The sequence below is a fragment of the Nicotiana tabacum genome, chromosome 10 (genome assembly GCF_000715075.1).
Source record: "Nicotiana tabacum cultivar K326 chromosome 10, ASM71507v2, whole genome shotgun sequence".
In the NCBI taxonomy this organism is placed as follows: Eukaryota; Viridiplantae; Streptophyta; class Magnoliopsida; order Solanales; family Solanaceae; genus Nicotiana; species Nicotiana tabacum.
This window is the reverse complement of record NC_134089.1, coordinates 143,305,228-143,328,561: the sequence shown is the minus strand read 5'-3', so window position 1 is coordinate 143,328,561 and position 23,334 is coordinate 143,305,228. Positions and strand designations below refer to the sequence as shown.

The 23,334-nt window shown below is 39.6% G+C and overlaps 1 protein-coding gene across 2 annotated transcripts; it reads left to right on the top strand.

Moving 5' to 3' along the window:
• Positions 1–4,531: 4,531 nt before the first annotated feature.
• Positions 4,532–17,619, top strand: LOC107799379 (formin-like protein 3). 2 transcript variants are annotated; one of them, XM_075223378.1, is made up of 8 exons: positions 4,532–5,294; positions 6,373–6,421; positions 6,521–7,334; positions 7,435–7,864; positions 7,961–8,163; positions 15,187–15,422; positions 16,274–17,149; positions 17,251–17,619. In XM_075223378.1, the coding sequence occupies exons 3-7, from the start codon at positions 6,860–6,862 to the stop codon at positions 17,135–17,137; spliced, it is 2,208 nt and encodes a 735-aa protein (XP_075079479.1). In that variant the 5' UTR covers positions 4,532–5,294; positions 6,373–6,421; positions 6,521–6,859; the 3' UTR covers positions 17,138–17,149; positions 17,251–17,619. The 2 variants fall into 2 exon arrangements, with proteins under 2 accessions (XP_075079479.1, XP_016477969.1); XM_016622483.2 differs by lacking the exon at positions 6,373–6,421 and having other exon boundaries at positions 4,533–5,294.
• The last annotated feature ends 5,715 nt before the right edge of the window (positions 17,620–23,334 follow it).

Here is a 23,334-nt window from a genome sequence, read left to right as displayed (position 1 = left end):
ACAAGGTTGGAAAACCTATACATGTCCAAAACGCTGACAAATAAATTGTACCTGAAGAAGCAGTTATACGCCCTACACATGAGTGAAGGTACGAATTTTTTGTCACATTTAAATGTGTTTAACGGACTAATCACACAGCTTGCCAACCTCGGAGTGAAAATCGAGGAAGAAGATAAAGCCATCTTGCTATTGAACTCGTTGCCATCTTCGTACGATAACTTGGCAACAACCATCCTGCACGGTAAGACTACTATTGAGTTGAAAGATGTCACATCGGCTCTTCTACTCAATGAGAAGATGAGAAAGAAGCCTGAAAATCAAGGACAGGCTCTCATCACAGAAGGTAGAGGCAGGAGTTATCAAAGGAGTTCGAACAACTATGGTAGATCTTGGAGCTCGTGGGAAGTCAAAGAACCGATCCAAATCAAGAGTCAGAAATTGCTACAACTGTAATCAACCAGGTCACTTCAAAAGAGATTGCCCAAATCCAAGGAAGGGCAAAGGTGAAACCAGTGGCCAGAAGAATGACGACAACACAGCCGCCATGGTGCAAAATAATGATAATGTTGTCCTCTTTATAAATGAGGAAGAGGAATGCATGCACCTGTCAGGTTCAGAGTCGGAATGGGTGGTTGACACAGCGGCATCTCACCATGCCACACCGGTAAGAGATCTTTTTTGCAGATATGTAGCAGGTGATTTCGGCACAGTGAAAATGGGTAACACAAGTTACTCAAAGATTGCGGGGATTGGTGACATTTGTATCAAGACAAATGTCGGATGCACATTGGTTCTAAAGGATGTGCGGCATGTACCTGATTTACGGATGAACTTGATCTCGGGAATTGCTTTAGACCGAGATGGATACGAGAGCTATTTTGCAAATCAAAAGTGGAGACTCACTAAGGGATCATTGGTGATTGCAAAGGGAGTTGCTCGTGGCACGTTGTACAGGACAAATGCAGAAATATGCCAAGGTGAATTGAACGCGGCACAAGATGAGATTTCTGTAGATTTGTGGCACAAAAGAATGGGTCATATGAGCGAGAAGGGATTGCAGATTCTTGCCAAGAAATCACTCATTTCTTATGCCAAAGGTACAACGGTAAAACCTTGTGACTACTGTTTATTTGGTAAGCAGCATAGAGTCTCATTTCAGACATCGTCTGAAAGAAAATTGAATATACTTGATTTAGTATATTCTGATGTTTGCGGCCCAATGGAAATTGAATCAATGGGCGGTAACAAATATTTTGTTACTTTTATTGATGATGCTTCACGAAAATTATGGGTTTATATTTTGAAAACCAAAGATCAGGTGTTTCAAGTTTTCCAGAAGTTTCATGCTCTAGTAGAAAGGGAGACGGGTCGAAAGCTAAAGCGTCTCCGAAGTGACAATGGAGGTGAGTACACTTCAAGGGAATTTGAAGAGTATTGTTCAAGTCATGGGATCAGACATGAAAAGACAGTTCCTGGAACCCCACAGCACAATGGCGTAGCCGAGAGGATGAACCGCACCATTGTGGAGAAGGTGAGAAGCATGCTCAGAATGGCTAAACTGCCTAAGTCATTCTGGGGTGAAGCAGTTCAGACAGCCTGTTACCTGATCAATAGGAGTCCATCAGTTCCGTTGGCGTTTGAAATCCCAGAGAGAGTCTGGACCAACAAGGAGGTGTCCTACTCGCATCTGAAGGTGTTCGGTTGCAGAGCTTTTGCACATGTACCAAAAGAGCAGAGAACAAAGCTGGATGATAAATCTATTCCCTGCATATTTATCGGATATGGAGATGAAGAGTTCGGGTACAGACTGTGGGATCCTGTAAAGAAGAAGGTCATCAGAAGTAGAGATGTAGTCTTCCGAGAAAGTGAAGTTGGAACTGCTGCTGATATGTCAGAAAAGGCGAAGAATGGTATAATTCCTAACTTTGTTACTATTCCTTCTACTTCTAACAATCCCACAAGTGCAGAAAGTACGACCGACGAGGTTGCCGAGCAGGGGGAGCAACCTGGTGAGGTTATTGAGCATGGGGAGCAACTTGATGAAGGTGTCGAGGAAGTGGAGCACCCCACTCAGGGAGAAGAACAACCTCAACCTCTGAGGAGATCAGAGAGGCCAAGGGTAGAGTCACGCAGGTACCCTTCCACAGAGTATGTCCTCATCAGTGATGAGGGGGAGCCAGAAAGTCTTAAGGAGGTGTTGTCCCATCCAGAAAAGAACCAGTGGATGAAAGCTATGCAAGAAGAGATGGAATCTCTCCAGAAAAATGGCACATACAAGCTGGTTGAACTTCCAAAGGGTAAAAGACCACTCAAATGCAAATGGGTCTTTAAACTCAAGAAAGATGGAGATGGCAAGCTGGTCAGATACAAAGCTCGATTGGTGGTTAAAGGCTTCGAACAGAAGAAAGGTATTGATTTTGACGAAATTTTCTCCCCCGTTGTTAAAATGACTTCTATTCGAACAATTTTGAGCTTAGCAGCTAGCCTAGATCTTGAAGTGGAGCAGTTGGATGTGAAAACTGCATTTCTTCATGGAGATTTGGAAGAGGAGATTTATATGGAGCAACCAGAAGGATTTGAAGTAGCTGGAAAGAAACACATGGTGTGCAAATTGAATAAGAGTCTTTATGGATTGAAGCAGGCACCAAGGCAGTGGTACATGAAGTTTGATTCATTCATGAAAAGTCAAACATACCTAAAGACCTATTCTGATCCATGTGTATACTTCAAAAGATTTTCTGAGAATAACTTTATTATATTGTTGTTGTATGTGGATGACATATTAATTGTAGGAAAAGACAAGGGGTTGATAGCAAAGTTGAAAGGAGATCTGTCCAAGTCATTTGATATGAAGGACTTGGGCCCAGCACAACAAATTCTAGGGATGAAGATAGTTCGAGAGAGAACAAGTAGAAAGTTGTGGCTATCTCAGGAGAAGTACATTGAACGTGTACTAGAACGCTTCAACATGAAGAATGCTAAGCCAGTCAGCACACCTCTTGCTGGTCATCTAAAGTTGAGTAAGAAGATGTGTCCTACAACAGTGGAGGAGAAAGGGAACATGGCTAAAGTTCCTTATGCTTCAGCAGTCGGAAGCTTGATGTATGCAATGGTATGTACTAGACCAGATATTGCTCACGCAGTTGGTGTTGTCAGCAGGTTTCTTGAAAATCCTGGAAAGGAACATTGGGAAGCAGTCAAGTGGATACTCAGGTACCTGAGAGGTACCACGGGAGATTGTTTGTGCTTTGGAGGATCTGATCCAATCTTGAAGGGCTATACAGATGCTGATATGGCAGGTGACATTGACAACAGAAAATCTACTACTGGATATTTGTTTACATTTTCAGGGGAGCTATATCATGGCAGTCTAAGTTGCAAAAGTGCGTTGCACTTTCAACAACTGAAGCAGAGTACATTGCTGCTACAGAAACTGGCAAGGAGATGATATGGCTCAAGCGATTCCTTCAAGAGCTTGGATTGCATCAGAAGGAGTATGCCGTCTATTGTGACAGTCAAAGTGCAATAGACCTTAGCAAGAACTCTATGTACCATGCAAGGACCAAACACATTGATGTGAGATATCATTGGATTCGAGAAATGGTAGATGATGAATCTCTAAAAGTCTTGAAGATTTCTACAAATGAGAATCCCGCAGATATGCTGACCAAGGTGGTACCAAGGAACAAGTTCGAGCTATGCAAAGAACTTGTCGGCATGCATTCAAACTAGAAGACAGTGCTACCTCCTCTAGATGAATGAGACTGGAGGGGAGATTGATGATGTCCATCTCATTGAAGAAGTATTAGGCATGTGCCTAATAAGAGTTTTCTTTGGTTTGGTAGCCAACCTTGTTGACTTGGTTTGGTTGGTAGCCAACCTTGTTGAATTAGTTTGGTTTGGTAGCCAACCTTGTTGAATTTCTTTGGTTTGGTAGCCAACTTTGTTGAATTGTGAAAAGTGTGTGTAAATTGTCAAATATTGTAGGCTTTAGAGGGTGAAGCTTTGGCTATAAAAGGAGAGCTTCAACTCTCATTTCTACACACCAACAAAGAGAGAAAGAAAGAGTAAGGTTTCACAGACAAGGTATAAGAAAATAGTCTGTGAGGAAAATAGAGAGAGAGCGATATTGTAATGAGGTGGGAATATCAAAAGAGGGTTATTTCTTTTGAGTGTTGTAGTGGTCTTTGGAGTATTTACCTCCGACCTACAAAGTTGTAAAATTCCTTACTATAGTGATATCAGTTGCTCCTCTCGGGGTCGTGGTTTTTTCCCTTATTCAGAAGGGTTTTCCACGTAAAAATTTTGGTGTCATTGTTACTCTTTTATTCTTGTTAATTACCGTATCTCGGTGCTACATTATTATTCCGCTTTATTACCGTGAATATTATTTTGGTAAGAGGTTTATTCCCAACAGAAAGAAGTCAAAAATTTGAGAAATTAGAAAAATATGTATTCTGGTTAAAGAAGCTGCCACATCACCGGATCAATGTCCCTCAATTATATATATACAAATAGATATAGATTGCCGCACGCACAACTCTCTTGCCTCCGAAAAAAATGAAATATTCCAACAAACAAAAATCCCAACGCAGAATATGACTCAAAAAAGTCTGAAAATCTGAGTGCTTTTTCTAAAAAAATTAAGGGAACCCTTTACAATAGAATTCTTGATCATATATAGAATTCATCTCCTTCTTGAAACCTTTGCTAAATTATCTGTTTTTCCTGTATTTGTCCGCAAAGGATCCAAAGGGTGGTGGGTTCTGCTTCTGCATTGTATTTTGAAGGCTAAATATTCAATTTTTATGTGCATACATATGTATTGAAGGTGTAAAAATTGAATCTTGACATTGTTTTATGGGGAGGTTTTAATGTTGGATGCAAAATAGGGGCAACAATCCATCTGGTTTCTTGTTGCATAGCTTGGAAACATGTATATTTAATATATGTATATTGTCTATACATTTGTATGTAATTTTATTTTTCCCTTTTAGCTGTGAAGTATTTGGAATTCTTTGAACTGGTTGGAAATAAAGCCGCCAACAAGGCCAAGGTTTTTCGGGTGTTTCTTGGTATACCTGAAAGTAACTGAATACATGCCAAATACAATTAAAAGAAGACCAAAATATGGGATGAGCATTTTGATAATGGGAAGGGTTGCCTATGCATTTGGTTTTGTCGCTTTGATTTGTGTTTGGGCAGCAAGAAATTCAGAAGGGAATAGGAAGTTTCCGGGAAGCAATTTAGACATTGCAGGTCTTTGGCATGACCCTGTGATAGACGAAGATACGGTATGGATTTCATTTCTCTCATATTCATCTGGAGATTTAATGTTTGCACTTATGCAATGTGCATAAATGCAGAAACAACCTCTTGCAGAAATGTAGGGTAATAGACTCTTGCAGAAATGTAAGGCTGCGTATAATAGACCCTTATAGTTCGGTTCTTCTCCGGACCCGTGCATAGCGAGAGCTTAGTGCACCGGGCTGCCCTTTTTTTTAATGCAATGTGCATGCATAAAATGTGTGCATTACTTACTATTTTAGATGTGAGTTGCTTAACGTATATGTCAACGATATGGTTCTTATTGTGATTGTTATAGGCATGTTGCCTATGATTTTGTCTGTTGATACCTAAGTACTACTATTTTCTGATGAGTATTCGTAATTTCGGTGAAATTGAAAGTAGCATTACTTTCATAAGAATAAACTTTTGGATTATCTAAGTGAATTTATGTTTTTAATTAAGAGATGGATTTAACCAATTTACCTTGGTCTTTTCCACAACCAATAATTATGGGCTAGGTGTCTATGCCAAAATTTCTAGAGTTTTGCATTTCCAAAAACTCAGAGAATAAGTATGTTAATTGTTAAAATGGCTGAGATGTGGAGGTTCATAGGAAACAAGAATTGGATCTGTAAATTAATAACAAAAGACAACAAGGATGAATCTCTATGCTTCCACCTCAGAACTTTAATACCGATGCTTTTCTTAGTTTAAGGAGATCAGTAACCTTTTGAATTAATTCTTTTAATCTTATTTATGTCATATCAAAAGGTTATTTCTCACATGAGCATTTTGAAGATCATTGTGCAAGAAAGCTGTTACAAGGTTCAAAAGATGTATTTCGAGTTTAGCTTTCTGTTTCCCTAACCGGCTTAGCATGTACATCTGTGTTTCCAAGCTGTTGCTTTTTATCCAGTGGAAATTTCTTGCTTTTATCTTTTTCCGGTAATGATAAGAAATAAATAACTCAACACACTTTTGTAGGCCAGTGCTCTGTATCTTGATTTGGACAATCAATTATATAGGCTAAGTTTCATCTTAGTTGTTGGATGTTTTGATTAATTGTGGATATAATGGCATCAGATCTAAGTTTTCAAAGGATGCAAGATGGAGAAGCATTTGTTGCATAACAGTGAGACAAAATACAATGTTATGTTAAGTCTTTAGAGTTCATATCTCTAACTTAATTCTTACCTTGATACTATAACTTGATGAAATCGTCTGTATGTAGGCCGAGCAAGTATGGATCCACTGCAGGGAAGAGTTGGAAGAGAGCACAGAAGCTGCAAAATTTCTGGAATATTTTATTCAACAGGCAGCAACAGGAAGTTATAGTTACTTAAAACAGGATATAGCTCTGTTGAAAAAAAGAACCTTACGGAAGGCTATTAAAGATTTGCCTCCCGAAGAGAAGCAGATTCTGTTGCAGTGCTTAAGAAGGAAAAATGTTCCGCTTCATGTTTCTAATAGTGAGGATGCATCCAGTACTTGGTTTAGCAAGTACCAAGAGCTTTTCTCGCAATGGTCCAGAGTTCCCAGGAGGTACCTAAGAGGAAGAAAGTATCCATTCATGCCAACAAATCATGCTCCAGTTCCAACTCTCGCTCCGTCTCCAGGTCCTGCAGCTGTTCCAACTCTTGCTCCGTCTCCAGGTCCTGCAACAGTTCCAACTCTCGCTCCGTCTCCAGGCCCTGCAACTGTATCACCAATTTATGCTCCAGTTCCTTCTATTGAAGTGCCCACTAGCTCTCCTCCAATTTTTCAGCCTCCTTCTGCAGCTATAAAACCTCCTGAAATGCCTCCAAAACCTCAAATTCACTCCAATTCTTCTAAACCTTTGCCTGTTCAACCTCCAGATAAACTACAGAATGGTCCTAATTCTCCTGGAAATAATCAGGAGGGTCGAAATTATTTAATTGCTGTGGTGGCTGGATGTTCTGTTGCAGGAATTGCCCTTTTATCTCTGTTGATATTATGTGTTAAGAATAAAAAGAAAGAAATAACTCCAAACGATGGGCAAAGGGATGGAAAACAACCTCTGACAGGTGTCTTATCTGCTGCTACTTATCATGATTGTTTCTGTTTATCTCATTGTCTCACTCTTTTTCATTATATTTCAGTAATTTGTATAATTTGTGTTGTCAGGTTCTTCTCTAAATGTCAAGAGTGCATCTGCAGTAACCAGTGCTGATCCTCATAATTCTTTCGAAGCAGAATCGAAACTATCAAAACCTGAGATGAATGCAAATGCTCATGCATCATTACCCCTTCCTCCAGGAAAATCTGCACCTCCACCACCTAGTCCACCCCCACCTCCTCCTCCTAAACCGCCAGCTCCAAGAGCACCTCCACCTCTAAAAGTTGTTCGCCCTCCTAATCCACCAAAACCTGGTATGGCGAAGCCTTTACCTCTTGGAGCACATCAGAGAGGACGTTCTTCTGGGGATGGGGAAAGTGACTCATTGGCTGAATCTGATGCTCCGAAAGCAAAATTAAAGCCATTCTTCTGGGACAAGGTTCTTGCTAATCCTGATCACTCTATGGTTTGGCATGAAATAAAAGCCGGCTCATTCCAGTAAGCTTTGCACTGGTCTTGCTATTCACTTTGCTCCTGCGAGAGTAGTTTAACTGTCTCAGTCTTTACAATTCTGCTTGCTGAATTTTATTACAGGTTTAATGAGGAGATGATGGAGTCCTTATTCGGATATATACCGGTAGACCAAGGAAAAGATGATCGAAGAAAAGCTTCCTCATCCTTTGACCAAACCCCACAATATATTCAGATTATTGATGCTAAGAAATCACAGAATCTAGCAATTCTTCTCAGAGCCTTAAATGTGACAACAGAAGAAGTTTATGATGCTCTCCATGAGGGTAAATCTCTCTCTCTCTCTATATATATATTGTGAGAATGCACGGGAGAAAATATTATTGATATTATTCTCTTATGTTAAACACAATACAATGAGCCCTATATATATATACATAACATGTCCTACTCCTAATAAATATGGGATTAGGGTTATTTACTCCTATTTACATAACTATTCTAACACTCCCCCTCAAGCTGGTGCATATAAATCATATGTACCGAGCTTGTTACATATGTAGTTAATACGAGGACCAGTGAGGGACTTGGTGAAAATATCTGCAAGCTGATCATTCGACTTCGCAAACTTTGAAGCAATATCTCCCGAGAGTATCTTTTCTCTGACAAAGTGACAGTCAATCTCAATGTGTTTAGTTCTCTCATGGAACACTGGATTTGACACAATATGAAGAGCAGCTTGATTATGACACATAAGTCCCATCTGACTAATCTCACCAAATTTCTACTCCTTGAGCAATTGTTTGATCCAAATTAGCTCATATGTCGCCATACCCATCGCTCGATATTCTGCTTCTGCACTAGACCGAGCAACCACATTCTGTTTCTTGCTCTTCCTGGACACCAAATTTCCTCCTACTAAGACACAATATCTAGACGTAGAACACCTATCAGAAGGTGATCCTGCCCAATCAGCATCTGAGTATCCAACGATCTGCTCATGGCCTCGATCCTCAAACAATAAACCTTTGCCTGGAGCTAATTTATATACCGAAGAATGCGAACAATTGCATCCCAATGACTATCACACGGAGAATCCATAAACTGACTCACAACACTCACAGAAAAGGAAATGTCAGGTCTTGTCACTGTAAGGTAATTTAATTTACCAACCAACCGTCTATATCTTGCAGGATCGCTAAGAGGCTCCCCCTGTCCTGGCAGAAGTTTAGAATTTGGATCCATCGGAGTGTCAACAGGTCTACAACCTGTCATTCCTGACTCCTCAAGAATATCTAAGGCATACTTTCGTTGTGAGATCACAATACCTGAGCTAGACTGAGCGACCTCAATACCCAGAAAATACTTTAGTTTGCCCAAATCCTTAGTTTGAAAGTGTTGAAAGAGATGTTGCTTCAATTTAGTAATACCATCCTGGTCATTGCCGGTAATAACAATGTCATCAACATAGACCACCAGATAAATACAGAGACTCGAAGCAGAATGCCGATAGAATACAGAGTGATCAGCTTCACTCCGAATCATGCCAAATTCCTGGATAACTGTGCTAAACTTACCAAACCAGGCTCGAGGAGACTGCTTTAGACCATAAAGTGACCGGCGCAAGCGACATACAAGGCCACGAGACTCCCACTGAGCAACAAACCCAGGCGGTTGCTCCATATAAACTTCATCCACAAGGTCACCGTGTAAAAAAAGCATTCTTAATGTCCAACTGATAGAGGGGCCAATGGCGAACAACAACCATGGATAGAAAATGGCGGACTGATGCTATCTTAGCCACGGGAGAGAAGGTATCACTGTAATTGAGCCCAAATATCTGAGTATATCCCTTGGCAACAAGACGAGCCTTAAAGTGATCAACCTTACCATTCGGACCAACCTTGACTGCATACGCCCAATGACAACCAACAGTAGATTTACTTGAAGGAAGAGGGACGAGCTCCCAAGTACCACTCGTATGTAAAGCAGACATCTCGTCAATCATAGCCTGTCGCCATCCTAGATGAGACAATGCTTCACCTGTAGACTTAGGGATGGAAACAGAGGACAAAGAAGATAGAAAAGCATAATAGGGTGATGACAAACGATGATAACTCAAACTGACATAATGGGGATTAGGATTAAGGGTGGTCCGTATACCTTTCCGAAGTGCAATCGGTGTACTAGGAAGAGACAAGTCTGCAGGAGGAGCAGGGTCAGGTGAAGGACGTGAATCAGCTGGGCCTGATGCTGGGTGCGGACGACGATGATATGTCAAGAGTGGCGTTCCTGTGGCAGGGAGTCTAGGAGCAGCCACACTAGACTCCCCAGCGGTTGGAATGGGTAAGACTTCTGTAGCGAAAGGTGAAGGAGGAGCTATAATAGACTCGGGTAAGACTTCTGTGGTGGAAGGTGAAGGAGGAGCTATAGTAGACTCCTTAAAGGTCGGTATAGGTAAGACCTCAGATATATCAAGGTGGTCAGAATGGTCAGAAGAGGTAAAGAAAGGTTTAGACTCAAAAAATGTGACATCAGAGGACATAAAGTACCTACGAAGATCAGGTGAGTAACAACGATATCCCTTCTGAACACGAGAATAACCAAGGAAGACACACTTGAGAGCACGAGGAGCTAACTTATCTTTCCCAAGGGCGAAGTTATGAACGAAACAAGTGCTCCCAAAAACACGAGGGGGAACAAAGTATAAGGGTGATTGGGGAAACAATACTGCATATGGTATCTGATTCTGGATGGGAGAGGAAGGCATCCGATTAACTAAATAACAAGCTGTGAGAACTGCATCGCCCCAAAAACGCAACGGAACATGAGATTCAATGAGAAGTGTGCGAGCAGTCTCAATGATGTGCCTATTTTTTCTCTTTGCAACCCCATTTTGCTGAGGGGTATAAGGACAAGGGGTCTGATGAATAATTCCTTGAGAAGTCATAAACTGCTGAAATTGAGAGGATAAATATTCTAAGGCATTATCACTGCGAAAAGTGCGAATAGAAACACCAAATTGATTTTTAATTTCAGTACAAAAAATTCTGGAATATAGAAAACAACTCAGAATGATCTTTCATTAAGAAATCCAAGTACATCTTGAATGATCATCAATGAAACTAACAAAATAACGAAATCCCAAGGTTGAACTGACTCTACTAGGACCCCATATATCAGAATGAACTAAAGAAAAAAACAGACTCTGCATGACTCTTAATACTACGAGGAAAGGAGGCTCGGGTATGTTTCCCGAGCTAACATGACTCACACTCTAATGTGGATAAACTAGACAAACTAGGCACCATCTTCTGAAGCTTGGATAAGCTTGGATGTCCTAAACGTCTATGAATTAGGTCCGGAGTATCTGTAACTAGACATGTCTTGGAGGAATTGAGTGAGTTAAGGTAGTAAAGGCCTTCTGATTCAAGTCCTGTTCCAATCGTCTGCCCCGTACTGCGGTCCTGCATAATAAAGGAATCATCAATAAAACCACAATGGGGGGCACGAGTCAAACGACTAACAGATGCAAGATTAAAAGGACAGCCAGGGACATAGAGAACGGAATCTAGAGTGACAGAGGGTAGGAGATTCGCTTGTCCAACTTCTTTTGCTTTGGTTTGAGACCCATCGGCTAAAGTAACAGTGGGAAGAGACTGTGAATACGCAATATTTGACAAAAGTGATTTATTACCAGAGATATGATCAGAAGCGGCTGAGTCCACAACCCATTGTCCAAGAGTAGTAGACTGGGAAGCACAAGCAAAAGAATTACCAGCAATAGAAGTATCAGTCTGAGCAACAGAGGCTATTTGTGGAGATGTCTGCTTACTTGCTCGATACTGAAGGAACTCATTATACTCCCCTTCAGATAAAGAAAAACCCTGGTTACCTGTAGTCTCAGTCTGAGCAACATAAGCATTTTTGGGTTGGTGGCCATGTAAAGAATAGCACACGTCACGAGTGTGTCCAAGTTTATGACAATAAGAGCACTTGGGTCTAGATCTTCCAAAACGACCTCTTCGTCTATTCTCCATAGTATGAGATGCCCGATTATCCACTGACTGGGATACGAGGACAGATGAGTCAAGTGTCTGTGATGAGCTCACTGGGTGACTTGGTGCTGCAGCAATGCGAAGTAATCGAGAGAATAATTCATCAACTGTGGGGACAGCCGGACTAGCCAAAATCTGGTCACGTACTGAATCAAGGTCATTAGGGAGTCCAGCGAGTGTAAGAACTAGAAACATCTTTTGTCGTTGCTCTTGTTGCTTTTCAATACTAGCAGAAACTGGCATCAATGTCTCAAATTCTTCCATGACTGCCCGTACTTGTCCCAAGTAAGTAGACATATCCAATTCATGTTTCTTCAAGCTTGTCATTCGCGATATTACATCATAGAAACGAGATATATCATTAGCGTATAAATTACGAGCCTTTTCCCAAACTAAATAACATGTCTGGAATGGACGGATCAAGGGCATCAACTTGGAATCAATAGATCGCCACAGGATACTACATAACTGAGCATCGACCTTCTCCCACAGTGTTTTGGCCTTTTCATCACCTTTGCTAGACTTTTTTGTTAAATGATCTTGAACTCCTTGACCTTTACACCACAACTCGACAGACGAAGCCCAAGCTACGTAGTTTGAACCTCCCATTAAAGGTTCTGAGATAATCATAACACCGGAACTGCCAGAACCCGGGTTTTTAGACCCGAAAGCATCGACTCCCAAAGACATCGTGAAAACTCGTTGGAACAGATGAAGGAAACACTGTTTTTGCTGTGAAATTACTGTAGCTGCCAGAAAAAATCAGTGTAGATGCCGGAAAAAACTCAAAGTGGTCGGAATCAAACAAAACAGGATGGGTAGGGTCGGAATTAGTAGCCGACCCAACTGTTCTGAAGATCCGTCGTCAAAAAATGGCCGGAAAGGGCTCCACGCGCCGGCGCGTGAAGCAGATCTCGCCCGAAAAAAAATCATCCGGGCGCCGTTTGGCGGCGCGTGAGAGGTTGTCTGCCGGAGGTGTTTGATGGGGTTTGGTCGCCGGGGGTTGGGGGATGTTGTGGTGGTGTTGGTTTTTGCACAACACCGATGGAAATTGATTTTTTTCGAAAAACAACCCTAAAAGGTCGCCGGAATTGATGCACGACGACTGTTTTGGGTGAGTTTTCTTTCCCGGATGTTTTCTCACTGCTGCTCTGATGCCATGTGAGAATGCACGGGAGAAAATATTATTGATATTATTCTCTTATGTTAAACACAATACAATGAGCCTTATATATATACATACACATAACATGTCCTACTCCTAATACATATGGGATTAAGGTTATTTACTCCGATTTACATAACCATTCTAACATATATATATCCAATCTCTTTGACGTTGAAGATGTAGTAGCTATTACGAAAATAGAACTAGTAGTACATTATCACCCTGTAAAGAGTGTGAGTATAATGTAGGAGGTTCTTGAAGTAAGTAGAAGTATTGCCACCTCAGTAAAGTATTTTCATTTATATTTTTTCAGCCTTTTGACTTAGACATGAGTGTTACTCATTGGATTAAAACTAAAGAGAAAAGTATTAGGAAAGGGAGGGAAGAGATTGAGCAATAAAGTCTACACATTAATTTCTCCCCACCCTTTAGAAAACTATATTCTTCGTGGGTGTTTCAATCAATCAATTAAATCTAATGTGCTACGATATCGGAAGTAGTTAGGGTGGCTGTACGAATCCTCTTTAGCAGTTCCACTGTATTTGTCACATTTCATTCAATATAAAATAATTATTCTAAAGGGGCATTTTTGGGTCTCGAACACTAGAGGGCTGTCCATCTCACATTCATCCTTACATTGACAAATAAGTCTCTAACCAAACTAAAAGACTCTTGGCACACACCTCGCTTACGTAAGTTTAACATCAATAACTTAGCATCATTCCAACTAGTTGGTATTGCCTATATGAAGCCTTTGCTTCATCTTGTTCTATTCTTAGCTAAGGGTACATTTGGACGTGCAAACGGTACATTTGGACGTTTATATAGGAGATGCTAAACCATCTCAAGTGACATTATCTCAGTTTATCCTTTATATGTGCTACTTGTAACCTCTGTCGGATGTGCTTATTTTTTATCTTTTCAAATCTTGTATGATCGCTTATCTACCTTGACATCCGCATTTCTGCAACATTCATACTGTGGATATGTTGGACCTTAGCAACTCAAAATTCACCCCAATTTAACATTGCTTCACTATCGTTTTATAGAACTTGCCTATCACTTTGTTAGGTATCTTCATATCTCATAACTTTTAGTGCTCCTTTGTTTCAAGCATTTATTATTTTTACTTAATTTGTTGCATTTTCATTTATCATGTCATTCTCCTGGAAATGTGAACGTGGATTTGAATTGAATATTCATCTTAATATCCACAACTCCTGTTTTTATTAATGTGTTTGGAGGCAAGAAAAGCCCCATCTTAAATTTTCATTATATGTGTGTTGCGAATAATATAACTTTTTAAGAAAAAGTTTTCTATGAGCTATCTAGGTGCTATTTGGCATTTCGCAACACGCATTTCTATCTAGGTACTAGTTGGCATTTCGCAACACGCGTACTAGTTGGCATTTGGCAACACGCATATGCGTGTTGCGAAATGCCAACTAGTACCTGGATAGCAATCACAGAAAACTTTTAGGGATGAGAAGACTAGTAAGAAGGAAAATGTATTCTGTGAATGATAGCATATTACAACTGGATTATTGGATTGAAAGTCCTAGTCACTCATGTAAAATAAAACATGGCAAAGTTTAAAGAGCACCTCATTCTTCAATGTCTCCAATCCCCCTACCCCGCCACCCTCCACAACCCCCAAGAAAGGAGAAGAGTTTCTACAGTTTATTTAGGTATTACTTTGATATAATATAAACTTTCATTGCTTAGTCTGGCACTTTAACCAGCGAGTGAAGATTTAAGTATTTCTTAGAAACCCTCCAATCACTGCTAATGGCTGTCTAGCATGAAGTTAATTTGAAAGCTATGGTATTACTTAATTCGTTTACATTTGGTCTGGCACTTATTTGATTCTCTGCTTAATCAGATGTTTTAAACAATCCCAAGGAAAATATTGAAGTCTCACGATAACAAAAAGTCTCTTATTTTCATGTCCCTTGCCAAGCGCATTAGATCTTTACTGCTATTTCATATTTAAGTCGTGAAACCTTGATTTCGATTGGTACTTCAACTTAGATATTGCAAATTATTTTCATTTTTCAATGATGTATTATTTTCATCAATAAAGTTTCTGAATCTTAATTCTAATTACTTAAGTATCTTATCAGGTAATGAGCTGCCTCCTGAACTCCTACGAACTCTATTGAAGATGGCACCAACAACAGATGAAGAACTAAAACTCAGATTGTTTGCTGGAGACATTTCTCAGCTTGGTCCTGCTGAACGTTTTCTCAAGTCCATGGTTGCAGTTCCATTTGCCTTCAAACGGATGGAATCATTGTTGCTCATGAGTTCTCTTCAGGAAGAAGTTTCTTCCATTAAAGAGTCCTTCACAACCTTGGAGGTAAAGTGTAAAATATTGATTTTCTTACAATTTGATGGTTGCTTTCAGAGTGAAAAATATCTTGGTTGTTGTGCTTTGGCCTCTGGTTTTATCTGTTGATTCTCCTGCTTGGTGGTCTGCCAACTATAAACACACCATCCACATAAACTCTGAGAAAAAAAGAAGAAAAGAAAACCAAATAAACAACACATATATGCTACATATCATGTGACTGATCTTGTATTTTCATCTCTAAAAGATCGTCTGTCTCTGCATGTTGGAATATCATCTTTCTTGAAAAAACTAAGAATAAAAAAAAAATTAGTAAAGGAATTCAACATCTCAAAAAATAATAAAGGAAGTCAACCGTTCTTTTAGATTATTACTGGCAAAAAATATGTACAAATTAGACTTTTTTTTATTGAAGGGCACCATCTCTTCTTATAATTATAGTTATAATCAACAGCAATAAAACAATTAATAGGACTCACCCGAGTTTTCTTCTTCGGTTCACCGTTTTTCATTTTATGTAGTAACATACGGACATTTTCAGTTAAAGGGGGTCATTGCACTGTGTGTGAAATGCATGTTAAACAGTTGGACTAACAATATCATCTGATTTTGGTAGTGCCGGAAGATTTTTTTAAATCTTTCTACCCTCGGATCTTCTTATCTTAATGTGGAAGTGATGCCAAGGCAATAAACTCTTGCCAACTCGAACTTGTTTGGGACTGAGGCATAGTAGTAGTTGTTGTTGTTCTCTGTACTTCATGGTTATATAGAAGAGCTTTTAGAATGTTATCTTGTTATTGTTCTGTAACTGCACATAGGGAATCAGGGATGGCTTTTTATTAAATCATCCTGACTTGCAGGTCGCATGTAAGGAGCTGAGAAACAGCAGACTGTTCCTGAAACTTCTTGAAGCAGTTCTTAAGACTGGCAACCGCATGAACGATGGCACCTTCCGTGGTGGTGCACAGGCATTCAAGCTTGACACACTTTTGAAACTATCAGATGTGAAAGGAACTGATGGCAAGACCACACTCTTGAACTTTGTAGTGCAGGAAATTATTCGATCTGAAGGATTAAGAGCTGCACGTAGATTAAGGGAGAAGCAAAGCACGTCCAATGTGAAGACAGAAGATCTTGTAGAGGATCCTGCTCAGGATTCAGCAGATTATCATCGTAGCCTTGGTCTCCAGGTGGTTTCTGGTTTAAGCAATGAGCTTGAGAACGTAAGAAAAGCATCACTTATTGATGGCGAGAACCTAAGTGCAGCTGTCACCAAGCTTAGTCAGTCACTAGTGAAAACTAAAGAGTTTCTGGACACTGATATGACAAGTTTGGAGGAAGACAGTAAGTTCCGTGATACTCTCACAAATTTTATCCAACATGCGGAACAGGAGATTACTTGGATACTAGAAGAAGAGAAGAGGATAATGTCTTTGGTTAAGAACACAGGAGACTATTTCCATGAAAATGCAGGGAAGGATGAAGGCTTGCGTCTCTTTTCGGTTGTTAGTGACTTCTTAATTATGCTGGACAAGGCATGTACTGTGGTGAGAAACTCAACAAAAGTTCCAGCAAAGACTCCTACAAAAGGGACGGTAGCAACATCTCCTTCCCAAGAATCCTGTCCTGAGTCTTTGCCAGACATACGTAAACGACTATTTCCTGCAATCCAGGAGCGACATATGGGCGATTCTAGTTCAGATGAGGAGAGCTCAAGCCCGTAGCTGTCTGTCTAGGTATGATTTCCATTTCATGGTAGTGTACTCCTAAACCCCTTTCCAGGAAACAGTGCAAAGAAGGGCTAATGAGTTATAACTATGCTGCTTTTGATGCGTAGGTGTCAGAGTACTTTGGAGCTAATATGGCTGGATAATAGTCTGCAGAATTGTCTAAAAAACTATATGAGACCTAAGGTCTGCCTCCTACGCCGCAGTTACTGAACACGCTTTTTAGAGAGAGGGGAATAGGCATTTGCCTTCTATGCTCTCCTAGAGCCGTAGCAGTAGAAAGAATGACTATAGTAAAGACCATGCCGTAGTTATTGCATGGTCTAGTACAACTATTCAACGGAGTTAAATCACGACCTCTCAACGTTGTAGTCACCTTTGTCTATGAGAATATAACTAATTCTACTATGAGTTGGTAAAGGTACTGAAGTCTCCTCAATATTTGTTAAATTCTTTTTAGTATAAATTGGAAGTTGGACCAGATTTGTACAGTTGCAGCTCTTTATTCTTCCAGTTCCAGCTTCTTTTTCTGGTCAAGATGCATGACTGTTGATACATCTGTTCTCTAATCCAATTTGTTGCCTAGTTCTTTGTTGGGCACTCCACTAGGTACAATATCTACTAGTCTTTCCTTTTGTTTAGTTTATGATTGTCTACTCCTCATTCTATATTTCTGTAAATATGAATTTGTGAGTTTTAGGATAGGCATATGGCATTTCTAGGACGTCCCTTACGCGTATGCATTAAACCATTTCTGCTGATTGGTGGATGAAATCGCCTTGCGGCACAAGGTTTATGTAAAGGTGAAGAATTTCAAATTTGCTAGTATTTCATAGTTGCAGCATCTTCTGCTTTGTTTACTACTATGTAAAGGTGAAGAATTTCAAGCTATTACAATATATTGACTTCATTTCCAGCTCTCTCCTGTAAAGACCTTTATTAGTTGTAACGTATGGATTTGCACGCCAGTTAAAACAATATGCCAAGAAAAGAAATAAATAAAGAATTGACATCTTTTAGCACACACCGGTGAGAAAAATACGAACAAATAAGTTATATATATAAATTTACATATTGATGATACTTGAACTGGAGACCTCTTGGTCTTGACTCGATAACACCATGCTAAGGCTAAATTGGAGTTTTTGTTGGAGCTTCTCGGCATTAAGGGAATGTCATTAGCAATGGAGAGGTGGGGTTTTAAAAAGTAGAAAAAGTTTAGGCCAATTTGCGTTGTTTAATTGAACAACTACGGAGCCAAGGACACAAAGACATACGTACTGGAAATAGTCTAGGCCAGCTGGCTTAATTTCTTCATGCAGTAATAATATTTTCTTTTATTAGCCCAAAAAAATGATTTTCTTTGCTACATTGCGTAACACTTCTCCAAACTTATATTTTTATATTTTATAGAAAATGTGTTATCTTGCATTACTTCAATAATGATACTAATATTGATAATCTTACACAGATGAAATTATCGATCTTGTCTTTACAGAATCGATTCTCTTTGACTGTAAAAGAACACATGAAATTTGTATACTAATACAACAGGTCCTATATAAATTCATGTGAATTTTCTCTTCGTAGTTTTTTGTTTTACCAGTCCGCGAAATGATCTGATTTTAAAAATTAAATAAGATTAGGGATATGAAAAGACTTCTGACACGTTTATTTGTGTCAAGCGTCCTGGATATGTAACTGTTCGACGCATTTTGAGAACTAGCTAGTTTGGATTTCAATGAAATTTCACCCTAACTACAACTCATATGTTATTTGTTTAACATCAGCCCTTCACTTAGTTCCAACCAAGATTCATTGTGATCATGGATAGATCGCATAGGTTCGGATCACACAATAGATAGAGAAAGCAATAAATATCCTACACATTAAAAGCAATGGTAAAATGTTTACCCAACACAACAAAAAGGACAAAATGGTAAATAAAGTGTCCTACTTCAATTAAGGTTCGATGAAGGACGGCATCTCAAAGGGTATTACGCAGGGCGGCTCTAATGTTTTGAGTAGTAAGGCTTGTGTCTTAGGCCCCCAAATTTTGAGGGCCCCATTTTCTAAAAATAATAGGTTTATAGGTATTTAAAAAATAATATTTAGTACTTTTAATACAAAAGTAAAGTTTTTAATATAAAAAGAAAGAAAGCTCTTTAGATATATGTACAAAATAATAATTTGACTTACTTAAACATGGGTAGATGAATATTTTCCCCAACGTTTCAATTTTTCATTTCTTACTCCTTCATTAGTTAACGTGTAAAAATTTTACTCTCCCTTTTCTTAATTTGTTCAATTTAATCTTTCTTTTCCCCAATATCTTCACATTTCAGAAAGCCCTACATATTTTATGTCTTTCTCTTTAATATTCTTACTCATCTTCGTTCTCCAAAAAATTTAAGCTTCCAATAGTTCTATACTTCTATTACTCTATAAAATCTTATCTAAAATCAACAATATCTCAAGAAAGATTAAATGAGTTGACTATATTATCAATTAAAAAAGAATTATTAGAGAAAATCGATTATAAAAAGGATTATTAACAACTTTGTATCTCAAAAGCTAGAAGAAAAAACTTTAAATAAAATCATATCTTATAACCTTTTAAAAAAATTTAGGCCTCATATTAAACTTTGGCTTTAGGCCCCGCATATACTTAAGCCCCCTGATACTACGTAAGTATGTAGGGAGCCTACCATGACATAAAGATTCCACGTCCAAGCACAATGCTTGTTACTAATTTTGAGAATTTATTATTATTATTATTATTATTATTATTATTATTATTATTATTATTATTATTATTATTATTATTATTATTATTATTATTATATATATATATATAAGGGACATGAGGAGGTGATGTGGCATCTCAATAGGGTAGGAATCCTCTTTATCGTTTTCCTCTTCTTCTTTTTTTCCCCTTTATTGGTTCCATTTTAATTGTTCAAAAATTCCATATCATAACGTCACATCTCTCCATTGGGGGTTTTGACTGTATACGGTCGAGATCCTTCGATTTATATGCTTGAGAGGTCGTCCGAAGTCCGAGTCTGGGTAAGACCAGGTTCGAGCTCGAGGGACCAGATCCGAGTTCGAGGGCAGAGCATGATGCATACCGAGTTCGAGTATGCTCGACCTCGAAGTAGTACCTTTAAGGATTTGTATCAGAACAAGTTAGATTCCTGCCATGTCCCCGAAGTCATGGCGCAAATCCCGGAATATGATTGTACTATTCGGTACTAGGCGGTTAGACTGCTGTACCAAGAATATTCCTTACTGTAAATAGAAATATTCCTTATTTAGGGCTCCCCTATTATATAAAGGGGACTCCAATCATTTGTAAGAGATATTATCATCACTGAGAAAAGAATATATTTTCTACCTTTTTGCCTACTGTTCATCCGCATTGTCCTTTAGCTCCATTGTTCTTACTTTATTTTTATCACTTAGTCGTTCTTACTGCCCTAAGCCACCTCGAGGTAAGCTTGAGGTCACTACTGCTAAGTAACATTGGTTTGATTCACTTCTATCTTTCATTTATACTTCATATTTCCTGATTACTAATTGGTATTGAACTAAATCATATATCTTTAAAATCACTAATCAAATTTAATTGTTACTCATATTTTCGAGGTAAACAGTTTGGCGCCCACCATAGGACTAAAGATAATAGTGATTATTTCTTTACTGATTCTCGTTACACACATTATTTTTACACTTTTTCTTTTCAACATTTGTTGATTTTCATGCTGAAACATGTCTAGCGCATAAAACGCACTCATTCACGACAACGAAGGTGTTGGAGAAAACAACAACGCACAAGCCGGTGTACCACCGAAAAATCCAGGGGAATTACCAAATGTGGAACCTGTTGATGTTAGCTCGCACATTTCTTTGAATGCAGATCTAGGCACGGACCCCGAAGCAAATATACGTAGGGAAACTCGGCCCGGTGGCCAAGGAACACAAGGAATGTAAGAAAGGGGAGTCGTCCTCCAAGTGATATTCGAGACACTGCAAGCTCAGCAAATCGCCATCGCTCAACTTCAGAGTTAGAATAGAACTCCAAACACAGCCGAACCAGTAAACACTCGGCGTACTGAACCAGTGCTAGAGAGGCCCGATGAAAGCGGCTCGGGGACTGACCCCACGATTATAAAAGTGCTCGAGGAACAAACCAAGAGAATCGAGTCCGGAGAAAAGAAAATTGAAGAAAATGATAAGAAGGTGGAAACTTATAACTCCCGGGTAGACCAGATACCAGGGGCACCTCCACTTTTGAAAGGTTTAGACGCCAAAAAGTTCATACAAAAACCATTTCCCCCAAGCGCAGCTCCGATGCCCATCCCCAAGAAAATTCGCATGCCCCATATAACCAAATATAATGGGACAACCGACCCTAACGAGCATATAACTTCATACACTTGTGGGATTAAAGGAAATGATTTGAATGACGATGAAATTGAGTCAGTTTTGTTGAAAATGTTTGGGGAAACACTATCAAAGGGAGCCATGAATTGGTATCATAACTTTGGCTCCTAACTCCATTGATTCATTTGCTATGCTAGCGGATGCCTTAGTGAAAGCACACGTCAGGGCCATAAAGGTGGCCACGAGAAAATTGGACGTCTTCAAAATAAATCAAAGGAACGACGAGATGCTAAGGGAGTTCGTGTCCCAGTTTCAGATGGAAAGAATGAAATTACCACTTGTCTCTGATGACTTGGCAGTACATGCCTTTATGCAGGGCTAAATGAAAAGAGCTCTATCACATCTCGACAATTGAAGCAGAACTTGATCGAATATCCAGTTGTGACATGGTCAGATGTGCACAATCATTATCAATCAAAGATCAAGGTCGAGGACGACAGGTTTGGAGCCCCTTCAGATTCAGTTCATCCTAACAGATTCGCAACCAAGCCCCATGGGATACATACCGGGAATCGAGATTCAACAAAGAACGGTATTAGCCATATGCCGATCGAAGGAACGACGGCCCGATCCGCAACACTCCTCGGAGCGATCGGAGAAATGGTCGAGGTCAAAATTTTCGGGGACTCATAATAAGAGCGGGTTCGATAAGCACACTGACCTCGCTGAGGCCCCTCGATTATCAGAGTACAACTTCAGCATAGATGCATCAGGGACTATCTCAGTTATTGGGAGAATCAAAGATACCAAGTGGCCCAGGCCAATACAGACCGATCTTTCTCAAAGGAACCCAAACTTGATGTGCAAGTATCATGGCACATACGGTCATAGAACAAAGGATTGTAGGCAGCTAAGGGAAGAAGTGGCTCGGTTATTCAATGAGGGCCACCTTCGAGAATTCCTGAGTGATCGGGCTAAGAATCACTTCAGGGAGAGAGATGCAAGGAAAAACGAACAAGAAGAATCACAACATGTAATCCACATGATCATTGGCGGAGTCGATGTCCCTCGACGACCTACGTTCAAGCACACCAAAGTATCAATCACCAGAGAAAAACAGACTTGGAGCTATGTGCCCGAGGATGTCTTATCATTCTGTGACGAGAAAGCAGAAGGCATATCTCATCCTCACAACGACACCTAGTAATCTATATCCTTTTAAATAAAATTCAAGTTAAACGTGTTTTAGTGGATATAGGTAGCTCGACAAACATAATCGGATCGAGGGTCGTGGAACAACTTGGCCTACTAGATCAAATTGTACCTGCAACTCGGGTCCTGAATGCCTTCTACATGGCAAATGAAACAACAAAGGGAGAAATTATATTACCAGTAAACGTAGCCGAGACCATAAAAGATACAAAGTTCCATGTCGTGGATAGTGTTAAGGTCGTGAAAAGGTTAACAGGTCGAATAGCTACTCTGGATCGATTCATCTCGAGGTCATCAGATCGGAGTCATCAGTTCTTTTCCTTGCTCAAAAAGAAAAAGGATTTCGCATGGACCCCGGAATGTCAACAAGCCTTAGAAGAATTAAAGCGATATCTGTTGAGCCCACCTTTGCTTCACACCATGAAGGTATATGAAAAACTTTATCTATACTTGGCAGTATCCGAGATAGTGGTAAGTGGGATACTAGTTTGAGAATAGCAAGGTGCACAATTTCCTATTTATTACGTAAGTCGAACTCTAGGAGATGTTGAAACTAGGTACCCTCACTTAGAAAAATTAGCACTTACATTGATAAG